The following is a 19659-nucleotide window of genomic DNA, read 5'->3' on the forward strand; positions in this document are numbered from 1 at the left end:
TAAATCTGTGATTCTGTGATTAATCATTCTCCTCCCACCTCTGTGGGATATTATTTGTCCATTGGAGATTTCAGGGCTTTCATAAAATGTTTTGTTACTAGGACTCCTGCAATCAGCTAGGGAAGTATAGATATCAGATCAATAAAGGCCCTTAGGGAACTTTTAATTCAATGCCTGCATTTTGCTAATGAGGAAACTAAAACCCAAAGAGGTGCAGGGACTTGCCCAAGCCCACACAAATCCACGACTGGAATCCAGGACTCAGCTCCCAATTCAGTGGCCTTTCTACATATCACTTCTAGCCTGTAGGTCAGAAATGGACCTTGATATTCACAAGCCAACCCTCCTGCCTTTTTTGATGGACTCTAACGTACTCATTATAATATAGGCACTCTGCAAAAATGGGTGGTCCGTGTTTTTCTCAAAAAATTCATGCAAAGTTGGAGGCAGAATAAAATTGATCAGAAAACATCCAACATTTCAGGCATTTTTGGAGAGAAGTGCCTTATTCAAAGTCATCAGGCAAATGAGGGGCAGAGCCAGAACTGGAACTGGAGAGCTCCAGAGAGACATGGGGAAGATAATGGATTGTGACAAGCTGTCCATACAGTCCTCTGGCTTCCTAAAGTCCAGATGGACACCCCACACTGTCACATTGATTGATGGAAGCACCAGTGATAAGACAGTCACAAATCCCCAACACATGGAACCAGCTGCACATTTATCTCCAGGAGGCTCTAGGTCAGAACATAACCTTCCCCTCTGCAAGCCTAAATACGGTTGCCACCAGCCAAAGGAACAAAAGCAAGACCCTAATAAGCTCATTCTGTGACCACTCGGGTATAAGCCAAGAAAATGGAGGCAGACCAAGAAGAGAGTTTAGATTTGTTTTTCACTGGGTTTTTGGTGGTCTCTTAAACAAATCTGACCCTAGGTACAAGCTTGCCCTTTTCTAGTCCCAACTTCCCTGGATATAAAATACATGTTTGGTAGCTGCTCTGAAAGTTATTAAAGTTGCAGCAGTAAACTATGGGAGGCCAGAGAATTTCAGACAAAACTTATTGCATCGGTAACTCAGAAACTAATTCCTAAAACCCTTGACACATTTATCCAGAGGGCTAGTGCCAATATAGAAATGGAAATCGTTGTCAAGGGCCACTGTGTACCTGGAATTAAAATCCATCATTTCTCAGAGCAGAGTTATGATTTTGGCAGAATATGAATACTCCTGCCTTTCACCACTATCTTTCCTCAAAAATAGGTCCTTTATTTTTCAGAAGAGCAAGACAAATTCTGCTCTTTTTGTCTTTTTGTTTATCTCCTTAAGAACCCCTTGTTTACATGTTCTTTTCAAATATTGCTTTCTTTGACAGTCCCTCATTTAAACTGAAAGACCTCCTTTTCCTTCAATTGCACCAGTTTTATTGTGGATGGAAATCCTGCTGGGTACAGTAGCAGAGAACAAACTTTACAGCAGCAATAATCCCTTCTACAGCATCTATTGTGGGGAAACTCAATACACTTTTATTAAATGGCTGAAGAATTGGCTTCAGTGATCTGTATTAACTACAGAGAGCAAAGATAGGGAAGAAGACTACCTCCTTCATTCAGCAGACACCCACTGCATGCCAGAGACCAGAGACATAAAGCTACCAGCCAGGAGCACCGCACTGAAAGAGATGGTGGATTGTCTTAGGCAATGCCTTCATCACCAAAAGTTGCAAAGGCAGAAAAGATTTGGTGGGAATTAGTGTTAGCAAGCGCATGCAGAAATGGGCCCCCGATTCACTGTGGGAGGATTGACAATATGCCTAAATGTGCACACACTTTGACTCTGATTCTAGGAATTTGTCCTTAGGCCGTATTTAGATAAGTACACAGAGTTAGCTTCAGCATAATCATGATCGAGAAAAAATCAGAAGCAATGCACAAGTCATTAAAAACGCAGTCATTAAAATGATAATGTAATCTATATTGTCTTGTGACATACCACCAAGTGAGCAAGTGCAACCGCAGAGTATATGTACTATGGTCTCTCATGAAAAATTAAAATGGATTAAAATGGACAGGTTGGGCTTGATGCAGTGGCTCACACCTGCAATCTCAGCTCTTTGGGAGGCTGAGGCAGGTGGATGGCTTGAATCCAGGAATTGGAGACCAGCCTGGGTAACACAGTGAGACCCTGTCTCTACAAAAAAAATACAAAAATTATCCAGGTGTGGTGGCTCACAGCTGTAGTCCCAGCTATTCAGGAGGCTGAGGTAGGAGGATCACCTAAACCTGGGGAGGTCAAGCCTGCAGTGAGCTGTGATCACACCACTGCACTCCAGCCTGGACAATACATCAAGACCCTGTCTCAAGACAGAAAAAAAAAACAAAAAACCTGACAGGTTGTTCCCTTAGGTGGTGACTATGGTTATTGCTGGACAATGGTATTCTAGGTGATTTTTACTTTCCATCATCAGGCTTTCTAAATAGTTGGATTTTCAATGCTTTTTGTTTTTTACAGTGAGCATCACTTCATATTTAGGGGGTGGAAATGTTTTAAAAAATTTATTTAATGGAAAGCTAGTTTGTCCCTTAATCCTTTACCACTTGTACTGCCATACCAAAGCCCAACCTACTGGTTAAAAAAAAAAAAGTGAAATATTGTGATGATTTCATAGATGTATAAATAAGCCAAAACCCACCATCAAATCATACACTTTTTTTTTTTTTTTTTTTTTAAACAGAGTCTGTATCACCAGGCTGGAATGCAGTGGCGATCTCTGCTCACTGCAACCTCCACCTCCCTGGTTCAAGTGATTCTCCTGCCTCAGCCTCCCTAGTAGCTGGGACTACAGGCGCCCGCCACCACACCCAGCTAATTTTTGTATTTTTAGTAGAGACAGTGTTTCACCATGTTGGGCAGGATGGTCTCAATCTCTTGACCTCGTGATCCACCCACCTTGGCCTCCCAAAGTGACACTTTTTGTACATGTAATTTATTATACATCAATTATACCTCAATAAAATTGTTTTTAATGAAAGAAAATATGAAATAATCTAGGTAATTTTTATTTTCCACACAAACCACTCAAAATAAGTAGGTAAATAAATACACACACACACACACACTCACAGACATTTATGAATCAATGCTGGAAAGTAAATTTGATGGTCCAATCAGTGACAGGAGGCTATTTCAAGAGGTTAATAGCATGAGCAAGGTGTAAAAGTGTTCATTTAATTTATTCTCTCTTCTCTGACAGTGTCAGTATCCTTGATTATAGGTGGGTGCTGAGCTCACCATTTCGCCTGCTTCCATCTTTTTCTGTTTGCACTTTTTGCAAAGTCCACGTCAATCTTAGGTACCTTTTACCCCAAAATACATGCTTCGGTGCACTTTAATTTTCCTGCAGTAAATAAATAGCTCTTACTAGCTTCCGTCTTAAGTAACTATAGAACAAACCTGAGGGTTCCGAAACTTTCTATCAGATAAAATTCTGAAAACCAATCATTCTTTCTAGAGATAATTTTGAATAGAGTGATACATGTTTTGAAGACATTTCCTTGAGTCTACTGGCAGGTTTTCTCAAGTATATGTATTCTTTCTTGTGATACTAGCTACTGAAATAGTCCAAAGAGCTGCGTTTGCCTTAAACAGAATATGACAAAAGAAATGCCAGTGGTGAGACTGGGTTTGCAAATTGGATCTCTAAGTTTGCTGGACTAAAAGAAAATAAGTATTTGCATGTTGCTGTCAGAGTCACTGTCCTCAGTGCCACTTAGAGTCCCATCTCTTGGTGCCCATGAAGAATGTGAGCCCTGAAGTCTCTGCAAGGACATGACCCTGTCCACATGTTAGCCCTAATTCTCATAACTGTTTCTCTACGCTTTTCTCCCCTGCTTTCCAATGCAACCAGTTGGACAGTGCTCCAGGGAAGAATCGGGCACCCAGACAACCCATTTCGAGTGGCCCTGGAATACGTCTCCAGTGGAAACCGCAGCTTGTCTGCAGTGGACTTCTTTGCCCTGAAGAACTGCAGTGAAGGTATCTGAATCTGACTTTCCCACTCTCCTTGGTAGCCTATTGTGTTAGATGTGTCAATAACCTGCAACCATGTTTAGCTGGGAATGTGCACACTTATGAAGAAAAGTCTAGAGTGGGCTGGGTGCTGTGGCTCACACCTGTAATCCCAGCACTTTGGGAGGCCGAGGCGGGCGGATCACTTGAGGTCAGGAGTTCAAGACCAGCCTGGCCAACATGGCAAAACCCTGTCTCTACTAAAATTACAAAAATTAGCCTGGCGTGGTGATGTGCACCTGTAATCCCAACTACTTGGGAGGCTGAAGCAGGAGAATTGCTTGAACCCAGGAGACAGAGGTTGCAGTGAGCCAAGATTGTGCTGTTGCACTCCAGCCTGGGCAACAGAGCGAAACCCCGTCTCAAAAAAAAAAAAAAAAAAGTCTAGGGTGTTTTAGGGGCTAGTTCTGAATGATACCAGGTGATTCATATCCCAGATAATCAATTTCAAAGAGCTGGTATAAAATTATATCTACTTTGAGAACACATAGGCACATAGAAGGGAACAGCAGACATTGGGGCCTAACGGAGGGTGGAGAGGGAAGGGTGGGAGGAGGGAGAGGATCAGGGGCCCAAGAATGAAGTGTGGACCCAGAGGAAGCCTGAGGCACTCACAGACCTAAATTCTCAATTTAGGCTATTCCTGAATAACTTTGAAGGTCCATATCCCACAGTCATCTGTCCCATGTGTAGGCCTGGATTTGAACTTTGTGCCTCTGGGAAGTGGTTGTGTGAAAGGGATTCTCTTAGGGAGGAAGCCCTACTGACCCCCCACCAACCCAGCTTCTTTTGCCCCTGTGGCTCTTCATTTATTGCTGGCTTTGCAGGAACTTTTATAGTGTATTTTGTTTTCGTTGTTTAATCAAAACTGGTTTATGTGTGGGGAAAAGAAAAATCACCATAATGTGATAGATTGTACCACAGTTCAAGTTGAAAAGGTGGTTAACCTATGATGTGAGGCAATGTATAAGAAACATGTGGTTTGGGAGCAAGCCAGAAGCTTGTACAAATGTTTCCGCACTCATGAACTTGAAGATTTATGAATGTCTCTGGACATCATCAGTCCTCACAGATGTCAAGGATCTATTTACCATACAAAAGAGGCCATCTGTTGAAATGGAACCAGTTAACAAGAATGCGACAGGGAGAAAGTATCAATTCCCAGAATGTTCCCATCTGATCATCATTAGGAAAAAGGAATAAGAAACTACAAAAGTTCAGATATCATGCCCACTACAAACACTCCTGCAAAAATTTCTTGACCTGAAAAAAATTCTTTGCATGTTAAAATCAAGGATCTCAACCTATAGATGTTTTCTCCCTTGCCCTGCAACTCCCTCTCACCTAAAAACATTCATCCCCCATAGCCTGTGTTGCATTCGCAGTGAGTCTGTTCCAGAGACCCGTTCCTTGTCTGCTTTTCTATCTTTACTAAACCAATAGACTTGACCTCCCTAAAATCTCTTTAATGATCCAGAAAGTTTCCACTGGCAGGGCATCCTCTTAGAGGAGGGAGAAGATGAGTCTTCCTCTGATTCCCTAGAGAAAGTGGCTTGGCCCAGATACCTGGGGAAGTTCTCATGGTCCAGCTTCCTTCTTTCAGTGGCTCTAGGTCCAAGAACAGATGGTCTCCATGAGGAGGCAAATGTTCTCTGTGCTTCTTCTCTGGGTCAGACCACCTGTGGTCAACAAGGGATGTGGAGGGATTGATTGATATGGATGTGTAAGGCAGAGAATAGTGAAGAACAAGGTGATCTCAGTGCTTGAGATCTTCTTAGAACTTCTAAATTTCCTTCCCATAGAAGACAAATTCAGGTGCACATCAGTAGGCATAGACAAATTGCAGACATAAGAATCATCCTAAAATTACACTCATACTTAAAGGGAAGGGGTTACTTTAAAGGCATACTCAATGTCTATTCGATGTAGACAAATGTCTGTGTTTTCTGGGGTCATTGCTTTGGTTAAGCCAGAAGAAGAGGGGATAAAAGGAGAAAAATGGTGTCTTTGAAGGAGGTGAATAGGGCTGGCGACATTACTGGCCAGGACTGTAGGAAGGTCTGCAGGATGCCTGGTCTATATTTCTGATAAGAACTTGGTCCCTTCATGATGAGGCACAGATAGAGCACAAGGGGAAACACAACCGTAGAACTCCACAGCTCTTCCTTGGCCCACAGCAGAGACGTGCCATTTTAGTTCATCTGGAGAAGCCTCAAGGAGACATGGGACAATTCTCCCCGCATTGGAGACAATATCTATCTGTGGGTGTCATCAAGACAGAGGCCATTCCTGTATCCTCTCTACATCCTTACACTTATCACAGTGTGTGACACTAGGTAGGTGCTCAGTTCATCTCAGTTGATATGGACTAATAGCAAAAAGCTAACATTGACAGAGCACTCGCCATGCACAAAGCCAAGTGTCAATGCCTTTATGTGTTACATCATGCAAGCTTTACAATAATGCTATAAAGCAGGGACTAGTATCCTCATTTTACAGATGGGGAAACTGAAGCTCACAGAAGTTTCAAAACTTGCCAGGGCCATTCAGTTAGTGAAAAGTAGAGTCAAACTCGATCCCAAGTTGATCTGATGACAAAGCCAGTGTTTCTGTCCACTACACTCTACTGCCTTTGTGGAAGAGGCTGAGGTTTCATTTATTTCCTGAAAACCTTAGCATCATCTTTGACTCTTCCTGTTCCTCTTACCACTACACCCAAATTGCCAGAACCTTTCCCTCTAGGCTTGCTTTTGCCTGTATTCTATCTGTCTCTGTCTAGATACTTGATATGGTTTGGATTTGTGTCTTCCCCTCCCCACCAAATTTCATGTTGAATTATAATCCTCAGTGTTGGAGGAGGGGGCTGGTGGGTAATTGGATCATGGAGGAGGATCTCCCCCTTGCTATTCTCGTGATAGTGAGTGAGTTCTCATGAGATCTGGATGTTTAAAAGTGTGCAGTGGGCCAGGCACGGTGGCTCATGCCTATAATCCCAACACTTTGTGAGGCTGAGGTGGGCGGATTACCTGAAGTCGGGAGTTCGAGACCAGCCTGACCAACATGGAGAAACCCCGTCTCTACTAAAAAAAAAACAAAAAACAAACAAACAAATGAAAATTAGCCAGGCATGGTGGCACATGCCTGTAATCCCAGCTACTCAGGAGGCTGAGGCAGGAGAATCGCTTGAACCTGGGAGGCGGAGGTTGCGGTGAGCCGAGATGGCGCCATTGCACTCCAACCTGGGCAACAAGAGTGAAACTCTGTCTCAGAAGACAAAAACAAAAACAAAAGTGTGCAGCAGCCAGGCGAGGTGGCTCACGCCTGTAATCCCAGCACTTTGGGAGGCTGAGGCAGGTGGATAACAAGATCAAGAGATCTAGACCATCCTGGCCAACATGGTGAAACCCTGTCTCTACTAAAAATACAAAAATTAGCTGGGCATGGTTGTGGGCGCCTGTAGTCCCAGCTCCCCGGGAGGCTGAGGCAGGAGAATCACTTGTGCCCAGGAGGCAGAGGTTACAGTAAGCTGAGATCATGCCACTGCACTCCAACCTGGTGACAGAGCGAGACTCTGTCTTAAAAAAAAATAAAAAGTGTGCAGCACCTTCCTCATTGCTCTTTTCCTCCTGCTTTAGCTGTGTAGGATGTGCCTGCTTCCTTTTTGTCTTCCACCATGATTGCAAGTTTCCTAAGGCCTCCCAGCCATGCTTCCTGTACAGCCTGTGGAACCATGAGTCAATTAATCCTCTTTTCTTTATAAATTACCCAGTCTCAGGTATTTCTTTACAGCAGTGTGAGAATGGACTAACACAATACTACTGTTGCTGTCTCTTGGATATACCCTTCTGGCTTCATATTCCCAGCTGTGTGTCTTATTCTTTCTATATTCTTCATATATGCAGAGTTGAACTTTGGCAGCAGCCAACTGGTCTCCCTGATACCATTCCATCTTCCACACGTTGCCAGATAAATCTCCTCAATATTACTCCTTCCCTTGTGGCACTTTCATGTGACATAGGTCATTTCTTATTGCCTCCCACATCAGAAAATAATAGAATAAGGGGCCTAGACTGGACCACCTTACTCATTTCCTGGGACCAGGAAATGTCATTTGCAGCTACAGAAATTCTCCTTGGAAGACTTTATTCTCTACATCTAAATTTAGTAGGTGTTTTATAATCATTTCCCATTTAATCATTTTGGGATCCTAACTTGAAGTTCAAGACCTTGTCTTACATTTCTTTTATTTCTCCAGGGAGCAGCTAGCATGGTGCTAAACACACAGAAAACACCACACAAATACACGTTGACTGATTGGTTAATCAATCAATTGATAAATGCTGCACCTTCTTTTATAGCTTTGGGCTATTACCCTACTACTTCCAAAAGAAAGTAGCTGTGAGTAGAAATGGCTTGGAAGAGATTTTTCACTGAAAGGCCAGTGAACGAGCAGCTTGCACAATCAGCACAGAGAAGTGAGACATCAGTCCCCAGAGACACCCATGCCTGGGCTCCCAGGGAACCCTTAGCCCATTCACAAAAACCTTTCTTGAGCAGACAACCCAGAGCAATAGGATCACGCAGGACACTCACCGGGACCCCTCAGGTTCAGAGGTGCCTACAGAAACACATACGTCAGAATGGGAAAGACTAGCTTCTTGAAACGGATTTGAAAAGGGCCAGTGTGCCAGGCATGGTGGCTCATGCCTGTAATTCCAGCACTTTGGGAGGCCAAGGTGGGTGGATCACCTGAGGTCAGGAGTTTGAGACCAGCCAGGCCAACATGGTGAAACCCCATCTTTACTAAAAATACAAAAAAAGTAGCCAGGCATGGTGGCACACAACTGTGGTCTCAGCTACTCGGGAGGCTGAGGCAGAAGCCTGAACCGGGAGGCAGAGGTTGCAGTGAGCTGAGATGGCACCACTGCACTCCAGCCTGGGCGACAGAGCAAGACTCTGTCAAAAAAAAAAAAAAAAGAAAGAAAAGAAACAGAGGGAGGGAGGGGAGGGGAGGATCAGCGTGGCCCTGAACAGCTCCTAAAAATGCACAGCATTGCAAACCCTCATCTAGCTCTTCCACACGCTAGGCCCTGTTCTAAGCATGGTACATATATTAACTCATTCAATCCTTACAACAATGCTATGAAGTATGTAATATTATTCTTATCATTATTATTCCCATTATATGGATAGAGAAATCAAGGCACGGAGACCTAAGTAATTTCCTCAAAGTCACACAGCTGGTATTGAAATGGAGGCCATCTGGCTCCAAAATCCATGTTCTTAGCTACCACACCTTGCTGTGTGCACAGAAGATCTCTGCTGGAAGGGACACCAGAAACATCTAATCTGTCTCCCTTGCTATGTAGAAATTGAATGAACAAAGACCCAATGATTTTCCTTGAAATATGATACACTAAATTACTGACCAGCCCAAGGTGCTTTCTGCCTCCACCTTATGGTTGTCAAGTTCTCAATTTTTCTAAGAAATCAATTCAGTATTTTCCTTTCCCAGCTCAGATTGGTCAGAGGCAGTTGAGATGGACCACTGCCACTAGTCAACATGAAGACAAAGAGCTGCAAAGGAGCTCCCCCATGAAAAACAAGGAGATGTAAATAACTCCTGTGTGAGCCTACATACATTTTATAGCAGGCCACTACAACTCCTCTTTTCTTTTATGAACCTACAAGAAACACATCTGAGGTTTCCCAGGCCACAGCCACATTCAGCTCACTAACAAATTTCTCAAAAGAAGTAATCTTCTTGATTCCTTACTCTACTGAGATAATTTCATACACATTGCTTCTGATTCGTTCATTAGAGAGGATATCACAACCTTCACCTTACCCGTGAGAAGTTATTTCTCTAACTTCTCTGGCTCAGGAAGGTGAAGGAATCCAAAGTGTCAAATGCAGTCCCATTATTATGGATACCTTGAAACACATGTCCCCAAAGAGTTTGAGATGCACAAATACCATTTTTTAACTTCTCTGGGGCTAAAATGAGGTGTTTGAACTCGACCCGTGGTCTTCAAACCTTTTCTAGAGCCTGAAGCCTTAATTAAAACAAAGTCTTATATGGAAGCCCAGTATATAAAAAGATACAACTACAGCTGTCTTTGGCGGGGGTCCAGAACCCACCTATTCCACAGCCCTTGACATTCCCCCTCAATGGGGCTTCATGAAATACATTTTAAGAACCACTGGACAGTCTGATTCCAAGGTCTCTCTTTTTTTTTTTTTTTTTTTTGAGATATAGTGTCACTCTGTCACCCAGGCTGGAGTGCAGTGGTGCCATCTCAGCTCACTGCAACCTGCACCTCCTGGGTTCAAGGAATTCTCCTGTCTCGACCTCCTGAGTAGCTGGGATTACAGGCGTGTGCCACCATGCCTGGCTAATTTTTGTATTTTTAGTAGAGATGGGGTTTCACCATGTTGGTCAGGCTAGTCTTGAACTCCTGACCTCGTGATCCACCCGCCTTGGCCTCCCAAAGCGCTGGGATTACAGATGTGAGCCACCGTGCCCGGCCTCAGCTCTCCTATTAACTCCAGTTTTTATGGTCTGGTCCTAGATGTTACACTTATTTAAAATATGAAAACCAAAAATAGGTATATTAACTGTATCTTCTTTAAAAAATTAGGGCTTAGCACAAGGCTATCAGACTTTGAATATGGGCCATTTTCACAAGGCAAGTTCTTGTCCAGGTGGGTTCTGGCTTTGAGGTACTGGGTATGTAGCTAATATAAATATTTCCCGGAAAAAATGGGTAGCATCCTGTAACCTTGTCCCCCTCTCTCTCCTTCTTCTCCACCAAAGACAATGTTGGGCAATGGAGGATATCTTTCTTAGCCTGAAAGGGGACAAAAGGAAATGAGAGAAGCTGAACAAATAGATTCAAATCTTTGGCCAGCCATGTGGAACCAATCAACATCAAGAGTAGGCTCCAAAATCCAGCTGGGTAAATGAGGAATTACTTCATGGGCTCCTAGCAGCCTGGCCCAAACTGGGCATTTTCTCTTCCAACAGCAAGCAATGCCTCAGCAGGATCCTCAGTCTGTGCTTGTAAAATGTAGATCACAGTGGCACTCTGTCTTGGGGCTGCCAGCAGAAAACTCTGTATGTAGCAGGCTCAGCTATCTATCCATCCATGCATCCACTCATCCATGCCACAGACATTTTATGAGCAAATGGGTGCATGCCGACATTAATATAAAATAGTTGTTTCTGTCTTAGGACTGAATTTTGGTGTGGTTGCTTTAACATTTCCATTCTACTTTGCATAGAACTATTTCTTAAAGGGCATCTTTGAGTTATATTTAATTTGCACCCTAACCCTAAGAGTTGTAAGAGTTTGTGCAAAGTAAGTGCAAATCTTACGAAGAGTTTGTAAGAGTTAAAGAGGAAAGAAACACAAAATGCAGCTCAATGGTTAAAAACAGATTTATTTTAGAGAAAATAAACCTGAGAGGGGCTTCTGGCCAATTTTGGTCAGGAGAGCTTTCTCTTACAGACTAAGAGTATATATTGGTTTTAAGGTGAGCAGGCTTATCACAAGCTTGGAATGTTTCTGTGTGGGGGAGAAGTTTATGGGGGGTTGGAATTTCTCTGGACGGAGGGGAGGTTATCTTGGGTCTGACATCTTTCCGGCCGGAGGGAGACTATCTCAGGGCTAGCATGTCTCTGGTTGGGGAGGAGTTTGGAATGTTTCTGGTCAGAGATGTTATTTGTGGTTTATGGTCATGCTGACCTTGGCCATTAGGCTGATGTCCTTTGGATTTAGGTGGTTTTTGGTTAAGGTGAACTTTAGGATGAGGTGCTTGTCCAAGATGGCAGTGCTCCTCCTCTGTCAGTTTTGAATAGGTGTTCCATTCCTGGAGATGTCTTCCTCCAAAGTAGTTCCAACATTCCTTTCTCAGAAAGACCACAGAATGAGCACTGAACCAGAATCAGAAAACCTGGATTTAAGTCTCCTTCCTACCTCTTACTTGCCATAGACTAGCCATCACACTTCAAATCATTAAAAATTTCCCTCATAACTGGAAAATAGATTGGGTTTTTTTGGTTTTTTTTTTTTTTTTTTTTGTCATTTAAAATAGAGATAGGCCGGGCGCAGTGGCTCACGCCTGTAATCCCAGCACTTTGGGAGGCCGAGGCGGGCAGATCACGAGGTCAGGAGATCAAGACCATCCTGGCCAACATGGTGAAACCTCGTCTCTACTGAAATACAAAAAATTAGCTAAGCGTGGTGGTGGGCGCCTGTAGTCCCAGCTACTTGGGGGGCTGAGGCAGGAGAATGGCGTGAACCCGGGAGGCAGAGCTTGCAGTGAGCCGAGATGGCGCCACTGAACTCCAGCCAGGGAGACAACGAGACTCCGTCTCAAAAAATAAATAAATAAAATAAAATAGGGATAACAACATGTCAGTAGTTGTCTCAAAACTGACCTCATGCTGAGGGTCAGTGAGAAGGTGGCTGTGGAGGTGCCTTGTAAATGATGCCATGAGCTACTTAATGTCTCTGGGCCTCACCTCGCCTGAAGCCTTTGAGAACTAACCTGCTTCCTTGCTGCTGCTGTTTCTCATGAAGAAATTACCATTCACAGAAACAAACTGGCTCCTCTGAGGCCTCCTGCAGAGCTTTGTGACGTTAATTATTGACCTAATGCCAAGAGGGTGATGAGAGCCACACACTGCCAACCTGGGGAGGTGCCACCACCTGGATCAGTTGCTTCAGGGCACTCAGTCAGCCATGCAATGGTGAGCTCTGTTGCTTGGAAGTGATCACCAAGGAGAAATCGCAGTCACGACCTTAGTATCCTCACTTAGTTCTTGTGCCTAACTCCAGGTGGATGTTCAACTCCATTTTCAAAACGCTCTCCTTCTTAACTCCCTATTTCCTAAATCTCCTGCCCTTAACTTACTGTGGACCGAACCATTTAAAAGATAAGCATGAAAATTATGATTTCTTCAGCCATTGAGATCTGCTTGCATTTCTCAAATGTCCCTCCCCAGCTCAAGCTTTGGTTCCATCTGCGCCCCCTGCAGTGCACTCTCCATCTTTCAAAGACCTGCACATCTTTCAAATCCCAGCTCAAATAGTATTTTCTCTAAGTCTCCACTCAGAATTGTTTCCATGTATATCTATTTTAGAACCGTCTACTTCTCTCCACAGTTATTTATGTGTCTCACTCAATAGATGCTAAGTTCCTAAAATCAAAGACTGTCTTTTTTTAAAATCTCTGTATCCCAATTAGCAGTGAAGTGCTTTTTTTTTTCATGGCAAGCACTCAATAAAGGTTTGCTTATTCCAATGTAGCGGAAAGATTAGAGGCTTTAGAATCAGACTGAATGAATTTGGAATGCCAGCTCCATCACTCACCACCTTTTTGAGCTTGGAAAAGTTTCCTAAATCTATGCGTTTTCATTTTCTCATCAGGAAATACATAATTATAGGGTTTTTGGGAAATTAAAACAGATGTTGCATGCAGAGCTCCTAGCACAATGCTTGGCACAATACATGTTCTCATCCTCTCTCTGGCATCCCTTGACTAAGCTGAATCTCCTAATTCTGGAACCAGAGCTGAATAATTCTGCACAACTATCCTGGGGTATGTTTACAGGTTCACATCCGCCTTTTGCCTTTCCATCTGCGCCTTGCCTGAGCCATTATGCAAAGGGAAAATTTACCTCTTTTCCAGCAGAGATTCTGACAGCCCAGACTTGCTTTCTGATTGCAAAGGCAGCTGCTTTGCTTGCCTCCTAAGACCTATGCTCTTATGCCTGATAGAGTCATTTTTCTACCCTGGTGACTGGGTGCACACAGTCCTTTGTGCCACACAAAGGAGTAATCCTGCTTAATTCTGTAGAGGTAGTTGGAGGCAGGAGAGAGGTCTTTTCAAATGCCTGTCACACTGCCTCCCTTGAGGAAGACTGGAATCCAAAACAGTCAGGCCAAAGCAGGTGGAACCACGAAGGAAATTCGCTGGTCTTTCCTTTCTCCACCAGTGCCTAGCTACTGTTGGCAAAGAAGTTCTTACTTTGGAACGGCTTATCCATAATTATTAATAAAGCCAATTTTAAAATGCCCCATAAAGTGCTTAGAAACAATGCCTGCTTGGGCAACTATTTTAAATATTCGATCATTGGAACTTGCCCAGAAATGGGGGCAGACACAAAGGTTTTTAAATATAAATAAATAAAGAATGAGTGTGCCGAGGTCATTGTACTCCCAGAAGAAAATTACTTTCAAATTACAACTACATAAAGGAAATAATTGAAAAGATTAATCACACTAAAATAACTGGTCTATTTTACAAGTAATTTGGAGCAATACTCAGTCATTGACATCAATGTCTGGTAGTAAAATAGTAATGAATTTCATTCTCTGGCTAATGTATTTATTTTATTAATGGTAATAAGTGGTGTTGTTACCGCTTATAAATATTTCATAACTTTTAATTCATTAAAATGTTCAACAAATTTCCAAAAGTATTTATTAGTTTTACATCATCCTTAGTATTCAATGTGCAATTGCCACTCTGGCTGGGTAATTAAAAATATTATTGTTTTGGGTAATGGGACTCCCTTTGAATGTGAAGGATTAGGCTCCAGTTATTAATAAGATGGATGCTCCAGCTGGTGATGGGGAAGGAGCTTGGGAAGATGTTTTCTCTTTAGGTCACTAAGAGCTCTCTGGAATCGTTCCTTAAAAAAATGTGGCTGTGAAGCAAACAGGGTGGACCCAGATAAATTAATTCCAGATGTGATCAGAGAAATGTCACTTTAGACATTGGTTCCAGTCCACCACCTCTCCCACACCGTCTCCGTCTTCCTGAAACAACTGACAAGAGGATTCAAACTTTCCAACCTCACCTCCTCTCTCTGTTTTATTCTCCAACATTAGAGGTCATAAGGAGTAGAACGGCCAAAAAGATGCAACAGAAAGAAAAGCAAGGGATACAGCAGCATGGACAGTGGAAAGAAGATATAGGACTTGGAGAAGAAAAGCGTGGACTTGAATCCTGAGTCATTTGGATGCTACGGGTCCATTACATCCTGTGGTACCAGATAATTCACATGTGAAATAAAGACAGTGACACCTATCCCTGGGTCCCTGTGAGGATTAAATAGGATACTGTGTGCCTCACCTGACACAGTGCCTGGAACCTAGTGGAAAATCAAACTGGGTTAGCTTTACCTTTCCCTGTGTCCAAATTGCAGATCATGGTATTGTTGGCCCAATGGCCTTGGCAGCTCTTCATTAACTAACAATTGATATGAACAATTGGTATGAGTCAGCAAGAAAAACTGGGCCAACAGTGAATTAGTACAACTCAGGACCAGTGAAGTGAAATGGTATCCCCTGGAAGAGGGACTAGATGACTCAGCTCTCAGCACCTTACCCTGTAGGTCTGAGATTCAGTTCACTGTAGTACTTCCAGAGCCTCTCCATACAAGAGGCTAAAGGCATTTGGCTATGGACAGGTTGAGAGGTACCAACAGGTGGGTTGGGGTAAACTAGGGCCAGCACTCACACTTAGATGTTTGCACCTGCAGGATGTGTAGCAATGCTCCCAAAGCATGCAAACCCAAAGAATCAGCGTGGCTCATCTTTCAAGAGCTTCAGTTTTACCAAAAGATTGGAGTGGAGGAATATTTTTTAATTTAAACTAGCATGGCTATGTATTGAGTTCCAATGCAAACTGCACACAAATGTTAAGATAAAGCATCGAAGACCTTCCCTGCTCATAGTGATTCCCCATACTCTGAGTGGTGGCTTTACTCTTCTCTGCCATTTGGGACACATCAGAGGGGACAATGGTAAGTCATCACTCCAAGGGGGACAGAGGAACATGAGGAGGAGGTGCAGCCAGGCCTGGGATCACCAGCTGGAGAGGAGAGCCAGGGGGTAGTGTGTCTTCTCAGTGAAGCCATTGGCAGGTGCAACGTTGGGCAGGATCCTGAGGTGACACCAGAGACTAGCAGGGGGTCCGATCTCCCAAATCAGTCAGAGAAGGGCTCAGTTTCTAAACTGACATACCAAGTCAGAACCAAACCCACCAAACATTAGATGTAAGTCTCTTGTGCATTGGCCTAAAGTATCATAAATGTCCCCAAGGACAGAATTGATCTGTTGATTTGTTTTGTTTGTTTGGTGGGGTAGGGTGGGGTAGGGTGAGGTGGGGAGAGGTAAGCAAGGACTGAACCTTTAGCTGAAGATCCTGGAGACATTTTACTTCCTCCCTACCCAGACCCCTGGACAGAGCTCCTCACACCAGGATCTGTGGGAAGCTCACACTGAAGTCTTCCAGTGTGAAGGGCTTTGTGCAGGGAGTGAGGGAGCCATTTGCTAGCTGAGGGGCATAGCCTAGGAGTACCAGAAAGTGCACTGCTGGGATTAGATGATGGTTCTCTTTTTATTCTGGTTATTTTAAAGTTCTGGCATTTTCTGTCTTCAAGTTATGCTGAGAGCATGGTTTTTGTGGAACTTTATTTTGCCCTTCTGGTTTAGATTTGTTTGGGGAGGAAACGTTGGCAGACAGTTGCTGGGCAGCGGCCCAGAAGGCCCATCAATGCACAATTTGGAAACCATAGAGCAAATGGTCTCGGAGATCCCTCCTTCCCTCAGCTCCAACATTATGGAGTTCTATGATCAGCATTTGGGTGGATATAAAGTCTTTCAGCTTTTGCTGCTTCTGCTTCTTCCTTTAGCTCTTAGCCAGCATTTCGCATCTACAAAACGATTAACAAACATTAACTAATTACCCCCCATTAATCATTTATACCACTGGTAGCTCAGGGTCTTATCATTTCCTTCAAGAACACGGGTGCAATATCCTGTCTGGATCCCAAGTCTCACGTCTAGGGGATGATGGGCTAACATGGCAGCCCTGGATCCTCCTGAGCTCCCAGGGGAAGTGGGCCGGAAGGTGGGCACGGGCTCTGTGAGGCTACAACCCCACTAGGATGCCTTTCTGCTCTAATTAACAGGAAGGGCAAGCCACATGGCCAGCCAATGGTAGCTAAGAGGCAATAAGCTTAATTAGAAGCTTCTTCCTGGAAACTCACATGGTCATAATAAGTCTGTGGTCTTAAAAGGCCCAGAGAGGTTGAATGCCTCAACTCTCTTCTGCTTTTATGAGCTGATCCTTTCAATCATTTGTGAAATTTAAATACAATGAAAACATTGGCTCCGGACAAGGGCCCTGATTATCTCCCCCTTGCTACAGGGATGGGCAGCCCAAGTGTAAGGTCAGGAAGGCAGCCTGTCTCCTTTCCATCCTAGGCTGTCTGTAGATTTATGATTCAGAAACACACCACACATGTGTGAATAAGCTGCCATGGCTGGGACCAACCACAGGACTCTCCCTTGGAGGGGGCCAGTTTGTCTCGGGGAGGACTAGACAGGGAACAAGCCCTCTGCACACCACTACCCAGAGATCCAGGAGAACAAGTGAATAGCTCAAAGCTTCTGTCCTGAGGACTTGGGCTTATGAGTGTATGAAGGTGGAGTGGAAAATTTCTTGAACTACATGATCTGAATTAGAAGAGAAAGCAGAAAATGACAGGAAGAGGTGGTCTCTGTTTTCCTCCTTGTCTTATCATCACAGGATCGATGTCTTTCTTTGTTGTCAGTGCACGGACACAAACTCATGCTCACTCCCTGCACACTCTCTCTCCCCAAGAGATCCACTGTGCACGTGTGTCAACTAATGCACGAGGGCTGTCCTCTTGTCCACCCCCTGCCGTTCTTCCACTGATGTGGCCTTTTTCTCCATTCCTTTCTTCCTGTTCCTTATCTGTGGCTGTATAATGCAAAAGCAGGTGCTCGACTCAGAATCATATCATTTATTTATTCCGTGTGATCATAAATAAATAAATGCAGACAGATCATTTTCCATCTCAACTGTTTGGCAGCTCATGGACAGCCTTCCCCTGAGTCTCCCCAGTCTCAGCCTCTTCTGTGTGCCTCTCCACACTCCGGATATCTTTGTCTTTTTGCCTGTCTATTAATTCATTCTCACTTCTCGACTTTCTTCCTTTCCTTTTGTGAAGGGAAGAAACCTGGGCCGTGGAATTGCCTGTCTGATCCCTGTGCCCAGCTCCGTTATCAGTGAAGCCTGCTGTGCTCTTGCTCCAGGCACAGGCCTGAGGCTGTATATCCATGGACAAGGTGGCTGAAATGGTTGGATTGGCTACACTGGGGCCCAGTTCCAGGGCATACACAGATAGAATATTCTTCTCTTTTCATCCTTACTCTGAGCAAAGATCCTCTGATGATCTCTCCTCCCTTTCCCCTTCTGCTGTTTCTCCTCCTTTTCCTTCAAGTGCCTGTCATTTTCTCATTAGGAGACCAACACACACACACACACACACAAATATGCATGTGCACACACACACACAACCAGTGAGGAGGCATTTGAACGTGGTGATCCTGAAGAGGACCTCAGGGGCAAGGCTGAGGTCTTTAATTAGAGATTGAGGTCTTATCCAAGGCTGAGGTCTTCCCTAGTGCCAGTCACATGGCAAAAGCAAGGCTCTAGGTAGACAAGAAGGTCCAGCACTTTCCTGTGAGTGTCAAGAAATTAAATTGGAGCTAAGATTGCAGTCTCTGCATGGGAAGACACTGGAAAGCAGGGTCTTGAGAAGAGTCTTTTCTCTTCTGGGGTCAGCAAAGCACAGAGCCTTAAATTCATGGTGAGTGCTGGAGTTTGTTTTTTGTTTGTTTGTTTGTTTGTTTGTTTTTTGCCCTTGTCTTTTCCCAGTCTTCAGTAAAATCATATTGAACATTCCAGCTTATCTTGGTTGTACTCCCAGAGTTTTGACTACGCTTTTGCCAGGATTTTAAAGGCTTTAAATATCACCCCTGAGAACAGATGGATGATGGCAGTAGTGATCCATGGGATACTCCAAACGAATGCCAAGTCTCAGAAAAAGGAGGAGGAAGAGAGGGAAGAAAAGAGGGAGAAAGGGAGAAAAAGGCTATGAGGTCTTACCACTTCCCACTCTATGAAGTTCTCCTTTTGTGCCCAACCTGGAAGTTCTGAGCTTGTATTAAGGAAAGTAAAATTTCCCTACCTGATATATTCCCTACCAGACATATAAACTGGTCTGTCCATTTCCCCACCACCTGGTAATTTGATTTTATAACAAGAAGCCCTACTTCGAGAACCAAGGCAGGAGACTTTACTAGAGAATTCAAATTCTTTGGATTGTTGAAAATTTTATTTGCGTACTCATGTTATTATATTACCTGGTGCAACTTCACCAGAAATTCCACTGACATATGAGGGACCACTGTCTCACATCACTGGGTGTTGCTTTTCAGAGATGAAAAAAATTAGAAAGGAAGTCACACAGCCACCATTTGACAAGTTCTTTTGTGGGGTGTAGAATTCCTCCCACTGTATCCCCATCCCAGCCGTTGGTTCCGGCACACAGACAATCTCATTCCATACAATACGAGGAGTAGCCCAGTGTTCTGTCTGCAAAGCTCTGGCAAGCTCAAGTAAGGCTTCCCATTACCCAGGTGGGTCATCCAAGTGCCACAGCCTATTTGACTTTAGCGTCTGTTATTTTTTCCTCCTGCTAAACA

General features: G+C 43.8%; 1 protein-coding gene across 1 annotated transcript in view; it reads left to right on the forward strand.

The window, feature by feature from the left end:
• The window catches only part of ALK (ALK receptor tyrosine kinase), a 725336-nt gene that overhangs the window by 529328 nt on the left and 176349 nt on the right, over window positions 1-19659 (forward strand). Inside the window, exon 5 of the mRNA XM_024242328.2 lies at window positions 3906-4033. Within this exon, the coding sequence (XP_024098096.2) occupies window positions 3906-4033 (128 nt within the window). The remainder of the gene's footprint in view (window positions 1-3905; window positions 4034-19659) is intronic.

The sequence above is a fragment of the Pongo abelii genome, chromosome 12 (genome assembly GCF_028885655.2).
Source record: "Pongo abelii isolate AG06213 chromosome 12, NHGRI_mPonAbe1-v2.0_pri, whole genome shotgun sequence".
Taxonomy (NCBI): domain Eukaryota; kingdom Metazoa; phylum Chordata; class Mammalia; order Primates; family Hominidae; genus Pongo; species Pongo abelii.